Below are 24332 nucleotides of genomic sequence, written 5' to 3' on the forward strand. Positions count from 1 at the left end.
CATCATAGCTCCTCTACATCTAGGGTTTCGATTTCCATTCTAATAGGTTTCTCTCTCTCTCTCTCTCTCTCTCTCTATCAAGTTCTTCTTCACATTTTCTACAGTTTTGAGAATCAAAATCACAAATTTCGTAGTTCTTTAAGGTTTTGAGAATCCAAATCACTGTCTCTCTCTCTCTCTCTCTGCATCAAGTTCCTCTTCACATTTTTTGGAGTTTTGAGAATTGAAATCTCCTCTTCACGTCTCCTTTTCACATTCTCAGAAGTTTTGAGAATCGAAATCGCAGATTTCGTAGCTCTTTGAGGTTTAGAAAATCCAAATCACAGAATGAGGTATGATTCTTATAATAAGATTTCTTCTATTTCTTTCTCCCATCGAATTCGATAGATTTATGATCCAAATCGCAGAGTGAGCTACGTTTGCTATAGGACATTTGGGGGAGATTTTCAATAGAGGTTGCTTGAATTTGAGCTAAATTCCCTGGTTTTAGAGATCGAGATAAACAATATTACTCAATTAGTAGGTACAATCTTGAAACTTCAGATTCTGTGTAATTGATTTGAGATGTGGTAGATTTGAGAGTTTTTTGTTTGTTTGATTAGTAGTTACTATGTCTTTGTTGTTGGCATCAATGCAATCATTTCCCATCAGTGCAGCTATTTAAAATCATGTTGCACATATTATAGTTCCTTTCTTATTCTTTATAGATTGCTCTAGTTTTTACCTCACCAAAATTGCGAGAAGTCTCTGTAGGATTAAGTTTTAGTTTATAATTAATCAAAATATGATGAATTCTTGATCCATTCATATTTCATTTTTGATGAAACATTTGAATGGCTGAAGCCAAGGATATGGTGCAGAACTTCACAAAATATAGATCTCTACACCAATTGTGATTAATAGTACCATTAATGTATCCTCTTTTATGCTGCCATCCTTTTTCCATATAATATCATTGCTTTCTTGAATGATGACTTACAAGAAACTTGGATTTTTCCACTTGAGGAGATATTGGCATGCATGAATTATGTTTTAAAAGTGTTAATTACTAGATGAAATAGGACACATAATGGACCAAGCATGTACAGTTAAAATAGTGTGGTGTTTGACATGAGTTTGGCATCCCTTTTGAGGTTCTTTTTTGATAGATATAAAATCTGTTAATCAGATTAAAGGAAATAAAGGAGGTTGTATGGATATGCCTTAAGAAAAGCAAAAGCACAGAACAATACAAAAGTGTTGAAAGAAGAGTTGCTTTATTAAGTGAGTTGATCTTGGACTTCATTTATTTGGGATGTGTGAAGCTCTTCAAGTACCCATTCATAACCGGAATTGTGGTTATTGGGTTATTCTCTCTAAAAGAAATTATGTTGTATATATGTTTGCATTCTTAAAAGATTTTTTTAAATGGGATTGCAATTAATCTTCATTTCTTTTAAAGACTTTTGAGTTTATTACCAGAAGACTCTCAAGATATTACAGGTCGAAATGATGTATTATCTCAGGTCTTGGGTCCTGATAGACATGGTCGTGTTCGTGGTGTCGGCCTGCGACTGACTCCTAGCAAATTATTTGCATCATATTCTGAAAATTCCTCTAGCGATTCTGCTGAGGTACATAGGTTGAAGAAGAAACTAGAGTCTTTGGAGCAACAACAGATTGTGAGAGATGCTGAGGTGGAGAGACTCAAGGAATTGATCATTACTCTAATGAGAAAGGTAAATTCTCACCGATAATAGAATATGTTGTGTTTTAAATATTTTATTAATAAATATTTATTTATTGATATGACTAATTTGACTAATGTATATGAATTGTAGGTTGATGAGCAGTACAATCAACCCGACAATGATCAGTGTCCATAACAACAACCATGATAGATAGTTTTTATTTTTTGAATGATAAACATGGATTTATAAGCATCAAACATGGATTTATAAACATTGATTCTTAATTCAATCGATTTATTATTTTGTTATATTTGTCTCTTAACTAATTTGATTTACTAAGTAATTGTGTTTAATTGACAAGTTGTATAAAAATAGGTATTTAATTACAAATAATTTTAAAATAAAAGAAATTAAAAAATATATATATATATATATATATATATCTTATTAGCGGTGGCCATTACCGCCATAAGCATTCAAAATTGTATTTATAACTATGGTAAAGAACTAATTAGCGGCGGTTTTTAATCTCACTCATATTATAGCGATAGTAATACACTATTAGTGGCGGTTTTTGACCGTCACTATAGGGCTCACTCATATCTATAGTGACAGTAATAATAGATTAGCGGCGGTTTTTAACCGCCACTATAGGGCTCCATATGGCCTTTAGCTACACCACCAATAGTGGCACTACACGTGGCCATCACTATTAATAATAGTGGCGATTTTTTGGTATTTGCGGCGGTTTTTTACCCCCGCTAAAAAACTAAAATTTTGTAGTGTAACCATAGATCTTTTTCTTTGGGATACACAAAAAAAAGATCCATCGTTCTATACCTTTTCCACGTTAGGCATGTACCAAAAGCCGCGTGCATTCATCCTTATTCATAAAAGCAATGGTGTCTTGGTGATAGGGAAGCAGGTGCCATTGTACAGTGGGGTATTAGATTCATCGCTTAGTATTAGGAGCAAATTAAGACAAGCAAAATAAGACAAATTATGACTGTGAATCCGTGAAATTTCAATGAAACACTCTTTGTTACGAAAGCAGATCCTCTGTAGTACACTTTTAAAGGATGAGAGAGAAGTATTTAAAAAAAAAAATTAACATCTCAGTCTCTCGTTTATTATTATTATTATTATTATTATACATACATATATATATATATATATATATATATATATGCAGATCCATGTTTCAAAAATGAATGGCTATTGAACTTCCCATACTTTTTGCGTGAGATTTAATTTTATCGCTGATGCATCACTATTTCAACCGTTGAACATATGCTACGGGGTATTTACAGAGGATCCGCTTCTGTTCATTACAAGAACGTGGCATTTTCTGTTTATTTCATGCCCTACGTTTCTGCCAAAATTTTAAATACCTTAGGAAAGTTGGTGAAACCCAAGTTATGCTTGTTCGTCAAGAAGGGTAATAGCTCGGGCAAGCAATTCAATCTCAATTGTGATTACGATTGATAATTATTGTGTTAATTTTACATATTTTTAGTGAGGAGTTTTGAATAATTTAAAGTATACAACATTGGGATTATTTTAGCCATCTTTGAAGAAATTTTAGGGCATTTAGATAATAAAATACATGTTGGGATGTATTTAATGCATCTTAATTTTGTATTAGCACCCCAATAAGGCTATTTTTGCAAAATAGTATTTCAATTCCTTTCCTTGGAAAAAAATTTTGCTCACAGAAATCTAGGATCCACCAATCACATGTACCCACGTGCATTGAATGGCATTCCTAATTCACAAAAATACTCTCATTAGTTACAAAACTTCCCTTGTATGCTTGATGTGGCAAGCATTGAGGAGTTTGTGAGCACTGTGAGCAAAACATCACTTCCCTTATTGGTCACCCACAAGGATTTATCCCTGTTTACATGATATTTGTGGTTTGTGGGATATTGTAAGTACCTAGGAGATTCGGGCGAGATATGATGCTTTAAGAGGCCATTGCCTCACCTCTGCTAGTCGGGCCTATGGGTTTAGAATCCCCCGTCATTCAAAAAAAAAAGGTTTTAGGGGACGTGTGCTATGCTTATGTTGCTACAATAAATAATCAAACATGTGGGATTAGGGAGATTCTATTAGCACACCAATTTTTACTTATGACATAATAATCTGTTTGAAATTATACTCATGCCAATTGTCCTATACACATAGATTGGTGTGCTATAAGTAAAAGTTGGCATGTTGATAGAAACTCCCATTTTGTTATTGCCCAACATTTTCGCATAAATACCTCAAGATTTGTGTTGATGCAATTCTCTTTCCCTTCATACAATTCCGTGGGATAAATGTTAAAGAATCTCTATATGTCTGCTTAAGTTAAGTTAAAGAATGAAATGCAAAGTCTCAACAAATCGTCCATTTGGCCTATATATAGAACTACTTTTCTTGCACCATAATTTAGTAGTTTTCTTGGATTTTTTATGTAATTTATGCCATCTAATCCTTTTTTCTTTTATTGTTCCTCAGAAGCAAAGCGGGAAGATGGAATTCTTGTGTCTCATTTTATATATATATATATATATATATATATATATATATATATATATATATATATATATATAGTCATAAACACAATCTAGGATGTTAGAGGGAGTTGTGAAAATCCAATGGTTGGGAGCACTCCTACTAACAAAGAAAAAAGAACTGCTTGAAACCACCAACATAAACTAATTCAATTCGTTGAAAATTAAAATCACCCACTCTCCCACATCTCTCTCTCTCTCTTCTCTAGGAAAAAAAAAATCTTGAACAATAGAGAACACATAAAGGAAAAAAAATTCTTAATCATCCATAGTGATTGACTTTAAGGATGTAGTGTTGTGGGTAAGACTTCAACCTAGGATTTGGGCCTCAAATTGTTCTTCAAAAAGCTTCCTGATCTCTAAAGTTTCAAGTAAAGGTTTGTTGTATTTTTTCTATATTATTTTTTTTTTCGCTCTCATTTCAATTTTTCATTTGATTAGTGCACATTATATTTGTCTTTGTCATTCCAAGTTGGATTCTTAAAGCTTGAGGTAACATAGATCAAAACTCTTCACATTTTTTTTTCTTTTCATTTTAGCGAACTAAAGTGACATTTTCATTCTATTAATTTGCACCACTTTAATCAAGTGTTGTGAGGAGTTTTTCGATACACATTCTATTAAATTTAATGCATAAATTTGAATTAGAAAAAGGTTATGTTAAATCAGACAATAAGAATAGTTGAAATGAATTTATCAGTTTGATTGAATGACTAAGGTATGGAGAAGACGATGTCCTTAAAATCAATTTCGCCTCCTTAGGATGACTTCTATACTCCAGTTGATCTTAGGCGATCTATTTCCAAGATTCAACAGTTACAAGTCTGTTAACCGTATAATAAAAAATAAGAGACTTTTGACTAATTCAATCGAATCAGTTGGTGTACGAGCAGTAAAAATGAGATGAACAAAAAAGAGAGAGAGATCAGAACAATGTTTCATTTGCAGTCTGTGCTTTTTGCATATAGACCTTTAGGGCACATTTCTCTTTAATAATAGTTAAAGTCCAATGGTTCAATGAATTAAAGAGAGAGACGTTTGAGACCCTAATTGGCCCGTTTATGAATATTGGAGGATCAAAATGGTCAACAAAGATTAATTTAAACGGTTAGATAGATCAATTGTGAAATGTCCACGCGCACACGCGTGAGGCTTAAATTTGAGATTTGCACTTCCCTGCTCGTGCATTGAATGCATACAAGTGCACTAAGGATTTTCGACGAGTTGGCTATAAACACAATAGGATGTAGTCTCATGGTACCTTAGGCTTTCATGTGCGTGCGAGGCCCTGTCACTTTCTCACTCACACTCAAATAAGTAGGAGAGTGAGAATATTTACAAATTGAACACAAATCTTATATTTATCCATTGTGGGACTAAATATTTAGAGAATTATCTCTACAACCCTTAAGAAAAAGAAAATCAAAGAATCTTTGACTTTTAAACTATCACAAATAAGAAAAATATTTTCTTAACTAAGATTTCACAAAAAATTGAAAAAACCCTATACCAACCACACTCAAGAGAAAAGCATGTCTTGAGTTCAAATCTTACCCCCAACAAAGTCCAATAAATAATATTAACTATGAATCCTACATCACATTCAATAACGCACTGATGGTCTCCTTCTACACACGGCGAGTCAAATTACTCTTCTATTTTGAAAAAAAAAAAAAAAAAATCCTATTTTTAAATCCCTTGGATTAATCCCAATTATTTTTATTTATTTATTTTAAATTTCATAATAGATCTTTTAAAACTGAATTTTTAGATGATCTTATGTCTCAGGGTGTTAGAGGACAAACCTTTAAGAATTTTAAATATATATTTTTTTCAAAAAAATGTTATTTTTCAAGGCCTTGGATTAAACCTCCCATTTTTTTTTTCCTTATTGCAATCTGAGTTATTTATATATATATATATATATATATATATATATATATATATATATATATATATATATATATATATATAGGGGCTATGACATTGGATTGCCAACTTTGAAAAAAAAAAAAAAACCCCTCTATTTTACAACACCTTGGATCAATGCAAAAAAAAAATTATGTTCAAAGTTAGTTTTTGAATTTGAGGTTTTTATGATCTTATGCCATATGATGTTAATAGAAAAAGATTTCATTAAAAGAATCGAAGAAAAGAAAATATAAAGCTAGAGTAAAGTAATCAATGAAGTCTAGAAGTCACACAGTAAATACTAATTAATTGACATTTTCATCATTTAATTGATTTAGAATCAATTGACATAAATTGATTTGGATTTAAAAATGAACTCAATTTTCTGTCAAATATTAGATTAATAGATGATATAATCACACAATACGTGCAAACTGAGTCAACTCATTTTGGTGTTTGTTCCAATTTAGATCCGCATTCAACAATCTTATATTAGCGAAACAATTCAATTAAATGATTTTAGCAATTTGGTTCACATTATCTATTTTATCCAAATATTCAAGTTGTTAATAGATATGAAGTTTGTGCCATGTGGCATATCTTCAAAATTTTTGTAAAGTACCTCAAAGTAATTTTGTTTTCTCATTTTCTTTTACCTATTTATTAGTAGATGGGACCATCAACGGGCCCTTCCCCTCTAAACTAGCACGACCGAAAAGGGTTGGGGCATGTTCTCAAAGCTACTCAAATTTCTAACTCATTGAACTCAAGGTCTAACAATGCTTAGTCCAGCTTGTTACTGTATTTGTATATATAGTTATATGTATATTTTTACTGTTATAACGAGAGAAGGGGGAGTAGAAGTGGTTCGACCCCAAAATTGGGAATTTAACAAATGCCTTGACCTTTACATTTAAATTTAATACTACGAGTCATTTTTGTCAAAAATCAGTAATTAAAATTACAATTTCATATTCCTATAATTATGTTAGTTACTTTCTAAAAAATAACAAAATATCCTTTTTTTTTTTTTTTTTAATGTTATATTTTAAACTTCAAAATCTCCATATTTAGTATTTTAAATTATAAAAAAACCCTTATAATATATGTGTATTTGTACATGCCACCTATTAATTAATTCTATAATTAGACCAAAGTTTGTCAATGCTAGTATGAGCATCTTTTTTAGGATTTAGGGAGGTGAAAGAAGAAAAATAATAAATTTGGAAGAGTATTATTGGAAAACAAAAAAAGTAAAAGCAATATATAGACAATCGTAGGGATTTTTTTAAAAAAAGAGTAGAAGAGAAGACAATAAAATTCAGTATTCTTGAGAAGAGGAAGGAGAGAGAAGACAGATGAGAGATAATCATACTCAAGATACGTTATTTATTAGGTTTAAATCTTGAGATAAAGAGTGGAGTTCACCATTGTGCTTTATTATATATAAACTAGAGTTTGCCCATGCCAAAATAATAAATTTAAAAATGTATTATTGGAAAAAGTAAAAAAAGAAAAATTAATATAGAAAATAATAGGGGTCCTTTAGAAAATGGATAGAAGAGAAAAACCAATAATGTAGGAGGTATTTTTGAGAAGAGAGAAAGAAGACAATGGAGGGGCAAACATCCTCAAGAGACATTGCTTATGGGGTTGTGTGAACTCTGCTCCTTTATCTCAATCTTATATCAGATTTAAGGATTTTCTTAACGTAGCCCATAAGGGCATATATTAAAGTGCAATAAATATACTTTGAAAATTGGAATCGAATTGTATGTTTTTTTATTCTAAAACAATATTTTCAAGGTCATTTTCGGTACAAAATTCAATTCCCAATGTGTATTTACTTCACTTTTAATACGTTTACCCGACCCCAGATTTAAGGAAATAAAAAATAAATAAAAAATGAAAAAGTTATTACTCTAATCAAGGGTTTGAAGTGGACGGTGAATAACTCTTAAATTTTAAAGATTGGACGTAACAGTCTCGATGATGTGGCACACCCCCAATCGTTGATAGGGGCTAAAAGAGACGTAAGAAACTTGCTAAAGAGGATCTGCTCCTGATCTGGAGATCAGCTCAACTTTGACACCAACCCATAAGGGTCAGATTGGACTTAGTCAACTTAATCTTGATAGGGAGGGATACAGGTCTAATAGAAGGTAAAACAAACCTCTTTAGTGTAAGAACTCAATCAAGCCCATTAACAGCTTTATTAAGAGTATAATTGAAGCGTGTGAGAGGTTTTTTTATTTTTTTATTTTTTTATTTTTTATGGGCAAGAAAAGTGATTAGTAGTCAACATGAAAGTATGTTTCAGTGGGATTTAAATCTAAGACGTGGGTTTAACACTCCACATGCCTTTACCTACTTAGGTTGTAAGTTCGGTACCCAGTATGAACATTAATTCCTCGGGCCACCCACGAGGGTGCACACTCATTTACCTGATTCGTGTGATGCGTAGGCATTGCATGCCCTTGGACAAGATTGACCATGGTTTATAGACTGGGCAAAGCCCAGATACAGGCTCAGTCCACTGTCTGATACCCGGTTATCATAAAAAACTCAGCCAAGTCATTTTGACTCAGTTGGATTCTTTGACGACTGGACTTCAAAGCTAGATCAAATCAACTCTCCAAGTCAGCTCGAAATTGCAACAAGTTGGGCTGGAAACTTGACCGAGTCCACTTGTGAGTTTTCGAGTTGACATGGAGTTGAGTTTTCAAGTTTGATAAAAACTATGATAAAAACCATAGATACAAAGTTTGGATTCAGTAATTATTACATGGAGGCACAATTTGGTTTATTGGGATCAATTTGGAAAATTTTCCTAAAAAAAGTGAGCCAAATTTTGGAGAATGTATAAAATAATTTTTTGGATTTTTTTACCAAAACCTATCATCCTCAACTTCTCTCTAAATCCTATCTTTTTCTTGACGTCTGAATGTTGGAAAAATTAAAATTTTGGAGGACAATGATCAAAAAGTTACCATATTCCACAATTAATTGAGGAATTCATCAATTCACTGATTTAATCAGCTAACCCCTATTTCGTAAAATTTTACGAATTTTTTGAAAAATTCCAAGAATTTGTGACTATGATAATAACGGGAAAAAACTTTGAAGCGAGTAGCCTGCTTCAAAATTTTGAAGGAACCCTCTCTATTAGTTTACACATGGAATTTTCAAGGAGGTATTTTAAAATTTGCAGAAATGTAAGGGCATAAAATAAATTCAAAACACCACGTGTCTTGTAACGATGAGGGTTCCTTCAAATTTTCGAAATAACGACTGGATAACTAAAAAGTCAAATCTCAAATTCCTATATTTTTGGAAAAACGATTAAATAGAGAGTTATTTTAAGGTTCAAACAAAAAACGGTTTAGTTAATTATTTTGTGTTACACCTAATTATATAATTGACTGCTCTCATCTAAAATTACAAATAAATATCCTGCTCTTTTCCTGGAATATGACGGTTACTTTCAGTTATAAAACGGTCAAATATTGTTCAAATCAAGTCTCCCTTCTTTCACCACTTCTCTTTACAAATCTATTATACAAAGATGATTTCTGACAGTTTCATTTGATGGGTTTTTGTAGAATTAATGAACTTTTCTGGTTGCCTTAGTTACCAAGACCACCTCTAAATCTACCTTACTTGCTTTTCACTCCATGTTTGTGATACCAAACTTGGTACTCTAATTTTTCTTAAAGGAAAGGATCTTCAAAACTTTTGTGGGTTTTACTTAAAAGATTTATGTTGGTATTTGTTCTTCATAAAATCTTTTATTTATTTATTTATTCCATCTGTGTCTTAACAGGCTTTCTACAACTTATGTTTTGTTTATCATACATTCTTTAAAATTCAAACTACTTGAACTTTGTATTTCAGAGAGACATCTTTGGATAATTGCACGAAGCAGACTTTTTTCAATTGAATTATCTTAGGAAGCAAGAGTGAGATTGGCACCTTAGGTTCATTCCTGCAACTTTGATTCATGGTGCATGTTCTTCTTCCCACAATTCGTTACAAAGGTTGGTATTTTTTTTTGCAACTTTAATATTTATGTAGGAAAATCATAATTTCCTACATGAATGTTGGTTGGTTTTATTTGATTTGGGCTCTTCATCATTGATAAAGTAGTGAGTTATATGATAAAAAAATGATTATTACTCTTTCAAAGATTTTAAGGTTACAAGGACAAATTAGGAACCCAGTTGGCCTCAGAACTCGGAATGGACATGACGAAGTTTTTCGAGTTAAATGGGGAAAACCTGATTTTGGTTGTACAAAGCTAAATTTTGATGGGTCTTGTAAAGGAAAAACAGGAAGGTCAAGCATTGGAGGGTTGTTTAGGAATCATAAAGCAGAATTTTTACTTGGGTATGCAGAACCCATTGGAAAAACTAATAGTATCATTGCCGAATTAGCCGCTCTTCATCGTGGCCTCGAATTGGTGCTAGAGAATGGTTGGTACAATGTATGGGTTGAAGGAGATGCCATGACACTGTTAGAAATTATTCTCAAGGAGAAAAGGACGAAATGTGAGGAAGTTCAAAGGCTTGTAAGAGAAATAAATTTAATTACACCAAAATTGGAAAATTTCAAGTTGACACACATTTATAGAGAGGGGAATAGAGCTGCTGATAAGTTAGCTAAAATGGGGCACGGATTGAAGAATCCTCAAATTTGGCTACAAGCTCCGTATGAAGTGGAACCCATTGTCCGTGATGATGCCGAGGGTAAGAGTGTCCCACGTAAAAGATGAGTAGTTCTACTTCTTTTTTTTTTAAAATTAAACTTGTATAAATGTTTAATTGCTTTTTTTGATTGTAAAATGTCGGCTTAACTTAAGCTTGAGATCCTCTCTCTCTCTCTCTCTCAACATGATGTTGATAGTGTTTTAAAAAGGAAAATGCTGACATGACGAAAAGTATTTACTGTGATTTTCACAAGTTTACATGAGATGTGCACATAACCATAGATGTGTTTTCTTGCGATACGAGTAAAAACCATCTACAGTTATGTATGCATGTCCACGTCAGACTTGTGAGAATCACAGTAAATCCTGTGTCACCCCATCACGACTCTTTTAAAAATTAAAGAGTTAATTGGTTATCTGGCATCGGATAAATTTGGGAGTCCAACTCAAAACCATTTGATAATATTGACAATGAGTGGAGTGGCCCAAGAGCTTATAAGAAGAGAGACAAGGCAATAAATGTCCGATGTGAGACTAAACTCAACACGCTCCTGCACGTGTGGACTGAATTGGGTGAAAGCATGTGGAAATATGAATTGAATGACGTGAAAAAAAGAAAAACCCGCTTTGATACCATGATAAATTTGAAGGTTCAACTCAAAATCAATTGGTTAAGAGTGGAATGGCCCAAGGGCTTATAAGGAGAGAGATAAGGCAATGAATGTCCGATGTGGGACCAAACTCAACAATATCATACTCAAAATTTGAATCGATAAGAATTGTTTGGTTCTTCCCACTATTCGAGTTGTAAATGAAGGGAGTCGTCCTTTGTAAAAAAAATTTCATACTCAAAATTTAATCTAATTTAGACAATGAACTCTACAAGCCTGAGGTATGTTATTTGGGTCAATCGGGTGTTCCATGTGGACCCAAAAAGTCTTAAGGTTGGGAGCATGACAAAGTCAAACTAGCCTAACTCAAGTAAATATATATGTAATAAAAAATTACTGAACTCCTGAAGTAGAGGATCTGCTATCGTGATTTATTATTAGATCGAAGATAGAAATGGGCAAACCTAATTCTAATTCTAGTGGTACTTCAGAAAGAGGTCGTGAAGGGTAGTACAATGTTGAATATTCTTTATAGTACAACCAACAACAAGTACACATCTCAACTATGCTAACTGTAATATAGAAATTGGTAGTACAAGCGAATCAAACTCAATGTATCCATTGAAGGCAAACAAGTCCACTGTACTACTCTTCTAAGCTTACCTCCACCAATATAACAGAGAAGAGGGAGAGTTGGATTGGATAAGCAAGTAAGGAAGCAATGGAGACACCCAAATCAAGAAAACATCATTGAGTGCAGCGTTGATGAACTTCCCATCCTCATATCATGGTTCATCGTTGTGACTTTGATTTTGCAATGTTGGGTGATTTCACCAGCGCTACACTCAATCATGTTTTTGACTGTTTGGGGGAACAATTACAGATAGCCGCAGAAAGAAAATGATCCCAACAGGTTTTCTTATACCCATTGTCATTTATTTTTCTTGTTTTAATGATTTTTGAAAAACAGAATTGTGTACGAGTCTTGTTGTTATAGAAAATTTTAAATGATACAAAAATTATCTTATCTACACGATTGTAGCTAGATTATTTCAAATGCATTAATAGATTTATCTGTTTCACATTTTTATCAGATTGGGTCCATTGGATCAGAACATATGATTGATGCAAGTTATAGCTAAAAACAAAAACAAATCGGATTTTAGGTCTGATCAAATTTATTTCAATTCCTTGCCCTCTATTGTGAACAGAGACGACATTATGGCTAAAGATCTTCAGTTTTCATTTTCTTCTCGTTTCGATATTCCAGAGTCAAGATTGAATGATTGTAGGTGAGAATTAGGAGAACAGACTTTTCCTTTGGCCTTGTGTTTCATCAAGGAAATATTAGTCCTTTCGCTTGAATAAATCCTACATATGGGAATTAGGATTCTACGAGTTGCAACTCCTAAGAGCTCAAACATCAACAGCACAAGAGTAGTTTTTTTTTAATTTATAATTATAATCTTATTGATAAAGAAACAGGAGGTCGAGATGACCCCTAGAGATATAAACGAACAAAAAGAACATTAGAAAAATGTTACTCGAAAAAAGCTCAAACCACCAAAGCTCCTCTCATTTGAAGGCAAAATCCTCAAAGAACACACATTCAAGAATCCTTAATGGAATAGCAGTTCCAATATTTTCAAGATCACATCATGAGGCGGCTTATCATTTCTTCGAAAGACTCTTCCGTTCCTCTTATTCCAAAGCCCCAGAAAATTGCAAAATGGAGGATGGACCAAAGCTACCTTTTTCAACTTGATAACACATTATAGCTCCACCCCCAAAACAAAGACCGAATTTAGGAGAACCCAATTGACTTGGAAAAGAAGAAAGTGACTCCAAATTAAGAGAAAAATAGGGACAAGGAATTAGAATACGCACGCCAACTCTCCACTTGCCTTACAAAGACAAAAAATATTTGGCATAGGGCAAACCCCGTTAATAAAGTTGTCTAAGGTAAGGATTTTGTCAAGAGAAGCCAACCAAATGAAAAAGGTCGCCTTGGATGGAACAAGAAATGACCAAACGAATGCCTCGTAACACTATTAGATTGAAATGGGGCAACAAAGCCTTATAAACAGAGTGCATGGAGTTACATCTTACAACTCCCTTCATCTCCTCATTGTTGCGCTTCGAAGCAACCTCACCACTTTGGTATTCGAAACAAACGCTATACATGATTAAGTGAAGAAAATGTTTAGTTTAGACAACATTGTACTTACCCTTAAATAGTACCAACCATACAAAGGTCTCAACCCTAATTTGGATTATGCAAAGGTTCCATTACCTGAATTATGGGTGTGCTCCAATTATAAAAATTTGAAATCCCTTCATTCCACCAAGCCCACCGTTTTATCTATATTCATAGCTTAGGGAATCTGGGTAGCCAAAAAAGTGACAAGGCTATCCAAATGCAGGAAAAAAATTGACAGCCCAACCACATGAGAGTGGAACTGGCTTGTTTGATAAACAGAATGTTCATCGCTATCATCGTCAAAGTCTTATTCTCGAGCTTCTTTTACATTCAATTTATCTACAACAACAAAGGCTTATTTCATGTTCTTTCATCAAAAGAAATTAAGAAATATAATTTGCACAGTTAGTAATGAAAAAAAATGGAATATGGTGTAACTATATTTTATTTATTTCCATTTTGTTGCCCTGTTTTTGCCAGTGCATTTATGAGAGGCTTTAGTAACTGATACTACAAAAATAATACACAAGGCCATACCTTATCTAGAGAGGAAATAAGAAGAGCAGCCGAAAAGGATAGAAAAGGAACAACACACTCAATAATACCTCCGTGGACCAAAACATATGCTCTATGACCTATATATTTTAGTTTTCACTTGTCAAAGACAAAATTTTATGGGACAACGGGCTTATGCACACCTTTTATGGGGCCATGAGTCCTTCGATTGTATAGATGAGAGACTCCGCCCAGTCAGCTCTGAACAACAATGTTTTTAGTGTGTCCATCATATCGTAATCTGGATCAAGCTTACGCTGCCAGCCCTGTAAAATAAGACGCAAAGCATTTGAGACCCATACTCATCTACTAAGCCACTCATTCTAGAGCATACCAAACGAATTTGGGAATATTCGTGCAACTATGACTTGAAAAGAAGAAACACAACAGAACAAATAAAATCGAAAACCAAACAAAAACAATCTAACAAGTACCAAGTGTATTGCTGAAGTATGCACAATACACCATGCTTGTGTTGATACAACTGTAAGTAGCAAGGGGTTACCTCAAGAACCAAAGTTGTCACCATCACAGTGCAAACGTTGCCGTCAATGTTAACTTTGTGACGCTGAACTTTCTCAAACAATTGCTGCATGCACTCAGCAGGATGGACTGCATCACCTTCCAGGGTGCCCCAGAAATTGAATGACTTCTCCATTTCCTGTTAAAACACCAACATCTTTGAAAAAAGGCATCTAGACAGCTAGAGGAGAACTATGGTTTCTATTAAGCCATTAACTAACCAGATAATAACTGAAAAACCACATCTTTGTTGTGTTTTATTATATAGATTTTTTATATTTATTTATTCATTTTACTTTTGAGTCTGTTTAAAACTTTTTATGCTTGAAAATGTAAGGAAATTGTATTTGTACAATTAGACCATTTCAAATCTATAGTGTAAATGAGTAATAGATTAACTTGATACTGCATCAAGAAATGAATCAAAGCAAACAACAAAAAGCACAAAGTTAAAAGCCATTATAGGAATTAGACTAAATCCAAAGCCCAAAGCCGAAAATGATTATAAACCTAATAAACGAAAGCAAACAAGATGTTGGCACAGTAGGTTTTAGCATTATGGTTCTACTGCAAGGTTATACCAAGTTACATGTTCTTGAATATGCACAGTTACTTCGTTTATAATTAGAGCAAACAAATACAGATTCAAAGTCAATCCCTTACCACAAGTTTATAAAACCAAAATATTACCTCAATGAAATCCTCTGGGGTCGGGCAGTTTTGTTGTTTCGATAATCGCAGTGTGCACTCTGCGGCGGTGCGTCCATCTCGAAGGGCAACAGCCTTAAAGAATTCCAGCAAATTAACACGATCACTCTTACTAAGCTCAGCAGTCATGCCAACATCAAGAAAAACGACATGAGGCTTGGACTTAAAAAGCCGTTTGCGTGGGGACTTACTCGGAGCTACCCGGACAAGGATATTTCCAGGATGCATGTCTGCATGGACAAAATTGTCCACCTGGAAAGGGATGATATCTTAGATGTTGTAACGTAAATACAATAGCTTGAATTATGCTTCAATTTCTTAATAATAAACAACTAAGGCAGTCCAAAGTTGCTGTATGTATTTAGAATTCAGGACTGCATAGGAAGGAAAAGGTGTCATAAGTTAGACAGCCTTTATCTCTAGAAAGAAAGAGAACTCTATCATCAATTGCCCTCTTATGCTGTTTGCTAAGGTCTCTGGAAGGAGAGTACTTTGAGTCTTTAATTGAACATATAGTGATAATTAAAATAAAATAAAAAACTGTACCAGAAGCATTTTCAAAAGTGCATGAGTCCCGATGTGAGCAAGGGCACTTTTGATTCGATCATTTCCTTCAAGTTCATCAACATAGTGTAAAACATTCTCTCCTTGTTCATAAGTCTCCACCAAAACAGCAGGATGCACAAGTGGATATAAAGGCTTCGGGAAAGATACATCCTTCCATCGACGGAAATTATAGATAAAGCGACTCAAATGGGCAGCTTCCCTTGCAAGATCAACTTGAGACATCATGAAAACACCAAACTGTTGTAAACTTTCATCCAATCTCAACCACTTAAGTGCAGGCATGAACTTCAAAACTTTGGCAACCATATTAATTATCACAAAATCCCTCTTAATTGCTTCACCAACACCAGGATGTCTAACTTTTACAGCAACTACAATGGGTTTGACTTGTTGACCAGGGTATCGAAATCTCAAAGTAGCTCTATGCACTTGAGCAACACTTCCAGACGCTAAAGGTGCCTCTTCAAAATCTTCAAAAACATCAACAAGTTTTCGATGAAATGCATTTTCAATAGTTCTTTTAGTGTATGCAAAGCTATGTGAAGGTGCTTTTGTGTGAAGCTTCGTAAGCTCAGTGCACAGATCTCTGGGGAAGAGATCGGGCCGTGTAGCTGCCCATTGACCCCATTTTATGAATGCTGGACCCGCTTTTTCTAGAGTAAGGTGAACAAGTTGAAGCCAAATTTTCCTAAAACGAGCGCCAAAATAATCTGCGAATGGAGCCATTGCTATGGCGGGTGAGAACAATAATGCCAAATAGATTGCTCTCAGAAACAAAATAAAACTCTCAAAGACTGAAAATATAAATGAGGTTAGATAAGCATGCCCGTCTTGTGCATGCATGTATAGAGTATTCCCCGTTGGAAAGTGTTCTGCCTCAGCCAAGGTCCTCTGTGTCCATGCTACCTCTCCAATAATGAGGCCCAAAACACTAGGAGCTAATAAGTTCGATCTGGTTAAGGCTAAGCTCACAGCACAAGCGATCCTACTTATAGGTGGAAAAGCTGGGCCGTTGTAAGAACATATTTGGGAAAGCCTTTTCCAAGCCATTTGGGCATTATGTGTCATTGCCTTACTTGTAGAAAGGACAGAGAAGGTATTGGAGTAACTGTATAGATCCATCTTTGATGTATATGATGTAAATGAAGAGTGTCCTCTACTAGAGAACTTATACAAGGAGAAAGGTAGTCCCACTGTAGATAATTCTCCATACTTCTCCACTTCTGAATAACTAGACCTCAAATGTGAAGCTCTCCAAATTTTTCCGAATGCCAAAAGCCTGCATTGTCAACGATGGCAAATAGGACCCATTATGACAAACAAAAGGGAAGAAGATATAAAATGATGATGCAAGCCTAATAAAGTTGTTGAAAAAACAAAAATAGATTAGATTTTCTCAAGTTGGTGTCACCACTACATTGAGGTGTTTTTGTGGATGGGCAAATTATGAGGTTTTAACCAATTACAATAGTGAACGATGAGTATGGGTTTTGTAAAGGAAAAAGATCCAAAATTCTAGGACTGGTATAGTTCCCTCCGTGAAGTTGAGTTTTTTGAATCATTTTGCTCCTCACCTCGCAATCCAAACAGGAATGAGGCCCAAAATATATCTCAAAAATGAGTGTGTGTATATATGTCAACATCCAATGATATGTTTAAATTAACCAAATTTCTAAGTGAAATAATTATTATCCAACACCATCATGGTTTTAAAACTCATCTGAGACTGAGACGTATCGGTATCACCTAACAACGATACGGACGGACAAACTTTTTGGGTTTGCCAGCATCTTGCGAGATGAACGAGACATCTCGGACAAGATATTGAAAATCTCGTCTGAGATTTCCAAGACAGCACAATCTCCTCTGTTTTCATCCTCCAAACCCTATCTTCTCATTCTCGAATCAATTATTTCTCCTCTTCTCAACCAAGTGAACCAGAAGGGGTTTGCTAAAAACCTTCATCTTCCTCCTCTAAATCAAGCCAAAAAACAAGGTTCTGTTGAAATCTCGGATTAAAATTTTCAGAATTTTTAAATAGTTTAAAACCATTGTATCTTTGCTGAATGAGATGACTAATCCGACACAACTCATATCAGTCATGGACAAGATGAGACGTGAAAACGAGTATTCAAAGCATGAACATTACAGGAATTGCATGGTTATCTGAGCTTTTTGAATTATTTTGCCCCCACACCAACCCTATATAGAAATAATAAGGCTCAAATTATATTTTTCAAAAGAAATCCCATCACCAAACATGCGGACCTAGCCCAGCGGCGAAAATTAAATTCCAAACACAGACTTAGTGTGTGTACATGTATGATTACACATCCAATGAGTTGTTCTAAATTGAACAAAATTCTAAGTGAAATAATTATCCTCTAAAATTAAATTCCCATAACGCCAAAGAAAATCTAACTGAGCAATAAATATATTTTCAAAAGAAAAAAAAGAAAAAAAAGGACTTTAAATCAGTTGTTATAATGCACTTTTTAAACTTAAAAAAAAAAAAAAAAAAAAAAAAAAACTAGAATCTTATTCCAAAATTCAATTTATGAAAATACCTTGGAAGCAAGCAAGGGGCACAAAAGAGCAGAAACAATTCTGCTCTGACACTCCAGAAACAAATTCATAACTTTTAAGTTGGAATATTTTTTAACAAATTCTTAGAGATTAGATCACAATCAGCTAATAAATAATAGATTTACCACAAAATAATCAGGAAATAAAACACGGAGATTCCATGAAAAAAATACAAACATAGTAATTGAAGTATTGAAATCGAACAAATATCAGAAGATCTTGCAGCTACATCTACCAACCTCGACATGTAGATTGCTTTTGGAAGGAGCGAAGGGTTTTTGCGGCTAAAATACGCTGGTGGCGAATTGTTCCTACTCGCATTTTCTTAAGTCCTTGCCTCCGTCTCTGTTAATTTGTTGTCATGGTTCTGACTGGTGACTCTTAGAGACACAGCGAGCAAGGAAACCTAACGGTGAGAATCTTAAGGGAGAGCGTATTGGACCTCGTCTCCTTTGTAACCATGGGTTTAGGAAGGATTCTGGATGGGCCCATTACAGGCCCAATACAACTGAATGTCTAAAATTTTGGACAGGACTCAAGTATATGCTCATATACCACTATTTGGACGTAATCATGCTCATGAACATGAAGTGCTTTGGAGTGATGTTTTGCGCACAGCCCAACAACCGTTTGACATGTGACATGAATAACATCAGCAATGAGAGAGAAAGTTTCTCTCTTTTACCCAAAAGAAAACTTCCCGATCTGATCATCTTATGACATTCAAAAACATGATCCGGCGTAATGGGGTTGTACTTCCCGATCTGATCATCTTATGACATTCAAAAACATGATCCGGCGTAATGGGGTTGTAGAGGACAAAATTATATGAGCCTAGGGGGTTCATGGAATGGTTTCAGATTTGATGACACATGGAATGAGTTATGAAATGGGTAAATTACCATTTCGTGTCTTGAATATGACAAAATTCTGATTTCAGTACACTGTTCATTTTAATTCCTAAAACTTATTTTCCAAGCGAGATCATTGATTATAAAAGTCACTTTAAGATAACTTGCAATCTCGCTGATAATTTATCAACGAGATCGTTGCTTATAAGTGTGACAAATTTGCTGGAAAACATGTTTTGGGAATAACAATGAACAATGTACTGAAATCGGAATTTAGTCATAAGTTGCACATGTTTTAAGGAATTTCCTCTTATGAAAGGTAAATTCTGGATAGTTGATATTGGCGCCCCAATGTTTATTAATTACACCCCAATTTCTTTAATTATTTATCACACCCTAATTGAAGATTAAAACACACCGTTCAAACAATACAAAAACTTTGTTCAACTTAAAGAGCTACTATTGGCACTCCAACTTTTACTAATTGCACCCCAATTAAAATAAAATGAAGATAATAAGTAAAAGCTGGGGTGCCAATAGAAATTCTGTATGTGTGTGTGTGTGTGTGTGTTTAAATTAGATAGAAATTTATTAGATTTAGGATTTTATATGAACCTAATCCTAATTGTAAACTACTGTTGAAGTAGTATGAATTTTTTATAATGCTTTGTAACATTGAGGTGATAACTTGAACCAAGCTTTTGTAATGCTTGAATGGTGTGTTTTGATATTTAATTAGGGTGTGACAAATAATTTAAGAAATTGGGGTGTAATTAGTAAAATTTTGGGTGCCAATAACAGTTCTCAAATACTGTAAGTTACTCATTTTCTTTAAATTCATTTATACCCAAAGACCTAATAACCAGATAAATGTTCTTGAGAGTTTCTTGAAAATATAATATCTCACAAAAGAATTGATAATTTACATAAATATTTTGCAGAGTTATGCTTCACCAATAGTCTTCGCAACTACACTTTCCATCCTTAAAATGATGGAAGCGAGTTCGATCTCTAACAACTATTTCTCGACTATAAATTTTTGAGATTAGCTTAGTAACATGATGACAATCACTACAAACTCGTAGATTCTTTACTATACGAATGACAACCCCGTCCATACTATTAATCAATCCAAAAGCAATCGCCAACTTCTCACTATGTCGCGCTAGTGCTTCATCCTTATCTTCCTCGTCAATGTCAAGCAAAACCTCTGTCTTATTAGGGATATATCCTTCCAAATTCAACAACCTCTCAATCTCCTCCAATTTCAATAGAATTTCTCTTATTTGGGAATGTGATGTATCACCCACGATGAATTGATGAACGGTTCCTTTGATCTCAATTAAACTACACCCTGTGGTCTTTTGAGCTCCCTTAGATTCCATCAATTCTCTCGCTTTTCTAGCATCCTCCAGCCTACCCGAAGCAGCATATATGTTAGACAAAAGCACATAAACCCCGCCATTGTTTGGTTCCAATTGAATCAAATGCTTCACAACGTACTCTGCCAACTCGACATTCTGATGAAATCTACACCCTGCCATCATTGCTCCCCAAATGAGGGCATCGGGCTCCATTGGCATCCTCTCGACCATATCTCTCGCTTCTTCAAGCATCCCACCACGTGCCAAAAGATCGACCATACACCCATAATGCTCAATCTTAGGCACAATGCCATAGTCCATACTCATAGAATAAAAAATTTGACGCCCTTGGTCAACTAGACCTGCATGGGTGCAAGCACAAAGCACACCTATAAATGTAATATCATCGGGTATTATGCCCATTTTCTTCATATGAGAAAATAGATCAAGTGCTTCTTGACCTCGACCGTGCATTGCAAGCCCTTTAATCATAATAGTCCAAGCCAACAAATTTCTCTCTATCATCTTATTAAAAACCTCTAAAGCTAACTCTACTTCCCCACACTTAGCATACATATCTATCAATGAAGTACCCAAGAACACATTCACTTCCATTCCATTACTCTTTAAGTACCCATGCACCCATTTGCCTTGCTCAAGTGCACCTAAATGAGAACAAGCAGAGAGCACACTCACTAAAGTGATTTCATTGGGTTTAACTAACTCAACTTGCATTCTTGAAAACACACCCAAAGCTTCCTTAGACAACCCACATTGAACATACCCAGCAATCAAAGCACTCCAAGATATTGCATTTCTCTCAGGCATTTCATCAAACAATAATTTCGCTGCACCGACGCGGCCAATTCGAGCATAAGCACTGATCATAGAGTTCCAAGAAACAATATCTAAGTCTAAATTTGTGTCAAACAACTTCCTTGCATCATTAACGTTCCCAGTTATGGAGTAAAAATGAATAAGAGCGTTATTGACGTAAATGTAAGAAGCTAAAGCGAACTTGATCGCCTGCCCGTGGACCGATCTGCCTTGAAGGAAGGCAAAGACTTGGGAGCAAACTTTGAGAAGAAGAGGGATGGTGTAAACATCGGGTAAGAGGCCTGCACGAAGAATTTGGGTATAAATGGAAATAGAATATAGTGGAGTGGCAGTTTTGGAATGGGCTTTTATCATGGTGTTGTAGAAGAAGATGTTGGGGTGGGGAAGTAAGGAGAAGATGAGAGAGGTGTAGTTGAGGTCATTGGAATCTGAGGTGGCAGAGGAGGAGAGGAGGTGGCCTAGAAGGTGGACGTCGAGGTGGAGGAGTCCAGTAGTTGTGAGGTGGGCATGGATTTGTTTGAGTTGTTTCAATTGGGTGCATTTTTTGAGGAGATGATGGAGGGACGAGGTGGTGATATGTGGCTTCATTTGGTGAAAATTTAATCTTGATTGTGGAGGGAGAGAACTATTTGGTGTTTGTTTTTAGGGAAATTTAGAAATACCCCTCTATGTTTTGGTGAATATTTGAGATACAGCTGTGTTTACAAACAAATGACATCCATCCCTTGGCCTTGTTCTACAATGGAAAATCAATAAATGACCTAAGTACCCTCCCTCTTCTTCAACCTCTAGTCAAAATTCTCATTTTTCATTTCTCACGAAATCAGTATCTTTAATCTCTGTGGATTTTTTTATTATTATTTTAAATCTTAACCCTTAAGAGTCTATCTCCTTCAATGTTGAAATGTCAATAACGAGATAAGATTTTTGAGAAGGAGATGATAATGGATTTTTGGGTAGAAAAATGAAGATTTTCTTCAAGAGTTTCAAGATGATAGGTGGAAGACAGATTGTTCAAATTTGAAGATTACAGATTTTCAAGAGAAACATCTAAGATTTTGATTGGAAGTTGATGGCAATGGTATTTATGTCATTTTCATTAGCCTTCCAATATAGATTACAGTTAAGGGATACATGTCAAGGGTATCCCAAATGATTAATATTAGAGTGACCTCAATAGGAGATAGACGGAGGTGGACATCTTGACATGGTGGTGCATGCTCATGGATGTGTTTTCTCCTAGATACAAGTAAAATGCATCTACTAACATGCATGCGTCACCATGTCAAGATGTCCTCCACTGAGATCACTCTAGCACGACTCATCTCAAATATTCAGCGTGGAAGGTTATATCATTGTCGTAAGTGGGAAGGGGAAGAGTTAAAATAGACAAGATGCAACAATCAGAAAATCAAAAGGCCAGGCACTGTTTAAGGGCTTGGGCTTATCCATGTGAAATTGTTCGTAGGATAGAGCACTTTTTTGGGCCTATTAATTGATAGAAATTTTAAATGAATCATGCTGAAGTGACCTCAAGCTGGAACCTCATATCACACTTCTTGACATGAAAGTGGATAGGAGCCATAGATTCTTTTTCACTTGTATCTTGATGAAAAGCATCTGTTGTTCCCATACGCTTTCATCTCAGTATGAGGTTCCAGCCTGAGGTCACAGGTCACTTCAGCATTATTCATTTTAAATAAGTAATCTAGTTTCATCTAATCCAAAAACAATGTATTCTAGTTAACTTACTTGATTCAAATATGTGTGGGTTTTTTATCTAATCAGTTTAATTCCAATTCATTTCAAATATCAAAGCACCCATAACCAAGACATGCCATGCAGACACAAAATTGGGATGTGTATGTATGGTGCTTAGAGGCTCCAACTTCAATACCAAATTAAACCCGAAATAGGTTTTGTTTCCAATGGGTATCAAATATAAATTAACAAAAGCTCTTTAAGTAGTAGGATTGTCAATAAACGGGCTCGGATCGACTTTTAATGAGCCCAAGCCTAACCCTAAGGATACGGACTGCACCTTAGCCCATACTAAACCCCTATCAGACTTGAACTGATAACCAAGCCTGGGCTGAACTCAGGCTTGATAAAATTTCTTAATTTGTGTAAAAAGTGTCTTAGTTTCATGTTGTGAAGTTCAAAATTATCCTAGGCCTTTGCAGCAGACTTAATCGATATACAGTCATTTGGGGTTGGCATTAATGAGAAGCCACAGCGATCACCTTATGAAGCGAAAGATAGGTCTTTGTTTTCAGCCACTGAATGCCTAAGGTTGATTAGAACAAGTACATGTGAAGATTGTGATCTTACACAAATTTTAATTTTCACAGTTCTGAATGTTATTCTCTAACGCTTATCCCATCCACAAAACTAAAAAACAATTATCTTTTTGACATTTTCTGATGACTGCAATGCAATCTAGCGATGCAATTCATTTTCCTATGTGGAATTCATTTCCCATGATAATTTTTCCAAGGATTCATATTCCCTTGAAAGCGAATCATCTACAATCATAGAGGCCCTTATTGTAATACTTTAGGCTCTATTAAGGCCCTATCAAGGCAATTAGCAAATACAACAATTAATATCTATTGTGAGATATCTAGTATTCTTATTGGGCTTGGACTTCAAGAGGCAAGGTAGTATCAAAAGAGACCTTTCTTGAT

At 34.8% G+C, this 24332-nt stretch overlaps 3 protein-coding genes and 1 long non-coding RNA gene across 5 annotated transcripts; 2 read left to right on the forward strand and 2 right to left on the reverse strand.

Annotated features, from left to right (window-relative positions):
- Positions 1 to 1110: 1110 nt before the first annotated feature.
- On the forward strand, positions 1111 to 1947 carry LOC147392104 (uncharacterized). The gene is made up of 3 exons (XM_086459143.1): positions 1111 to 1133; positions 1442 to 1718; positions 1821 to 1947. The coding sequence occupies exons 1-3, from the start codon at positions 1111 to 1113 to the stop codon at positions 1863 to 1865; spliced, it is 345 nt and encodes a 114-aa protein (XP_086315269.1). The 3' UTR covers positions 1866 to 1947.
- A 7759-nt stretch (positions 1948 to 9706) lies between these two features.
- Positions 9707 to 10931, forward strand: LOC147392105 (uncharacterized). The gene is made up of 2 exons (XR_015183277.1): positions 9707 to 10176; positions 10326 to 10931. It is a non-coding gene; the product is annotated as an uncharacterized LOC147392105 (long non-coding RNA).
- Positions 10932 to 14067: 3136 nt separating this feature from the next.
- LOC147392106 (uncharacterized) lies at positions 14068 to 19007 on the reverse strand. 2 transcript variants are annotated; one of them, XM_086459653.1, is made up of 5 exons: positions 18829 to 19007; positions 15987 to 17286; positions 15423 to 15692; positions 14716 to 14871; positions 14068 to 14476 (listed from the first exon to the last, which is right to left on the reverse strand). In XM_086459653.1, exons 1-5 carry the CDS (start codon positions 18912 to 18914, stop codon positions 14357 to 14359), a joined length of 1932 nt encoding a protein of 643 aa, XP_086315779.1. In that variant the 5' UTR covers positions 18915 to 19007; the 3' UTR covers positions 14068 to 14356. The 2 variants fall into 2 exon arrangements, with proteins under 2 accessions (XP_086315779.1, XP_086315780.1); XM_086459654.1 differs by having other exon boundaries at positions 18833 to 18992.
- Positions 19008 to 20327: 1320 nt separating this feature from the next.
- LOC147392107 (Tetratricopeptide repeat (TPR)-like superfamily protein) lies at positions 20328 to 22327 on the reverse strand. Its single transcript, XM_086457346.1, has one exon. The coding sequence runs from the start codon at positions 22231 to 22233 to the stop codon at positions 20395 to 20397; it is 1839 nt and encodes a 612-aa protein (XP_086313472.1). The 5' UTR covers positions 22234 to 22327; the 3' UTR covers positions 20328 to 20394.
- Positions 22328 to 24332: the final 2005 nt, after the last annotated feature.

Source organism: Akebia trifoliata, chromosome 11, assembly GCF_017979445.1.
Source record: "Akebia trifoliata isolate Shusen 1 chromosome 11, ASM1797944v1, whole genome shotgun sequence".
Classification (NCBI taxonomy): domain Eukaryota; kingdom Viridiplantae; phylum Streptophyta; class Magnoliopsida; order Ranunculales; family Lardizabalaceae; genus Akebia; species Akebia trifoliata.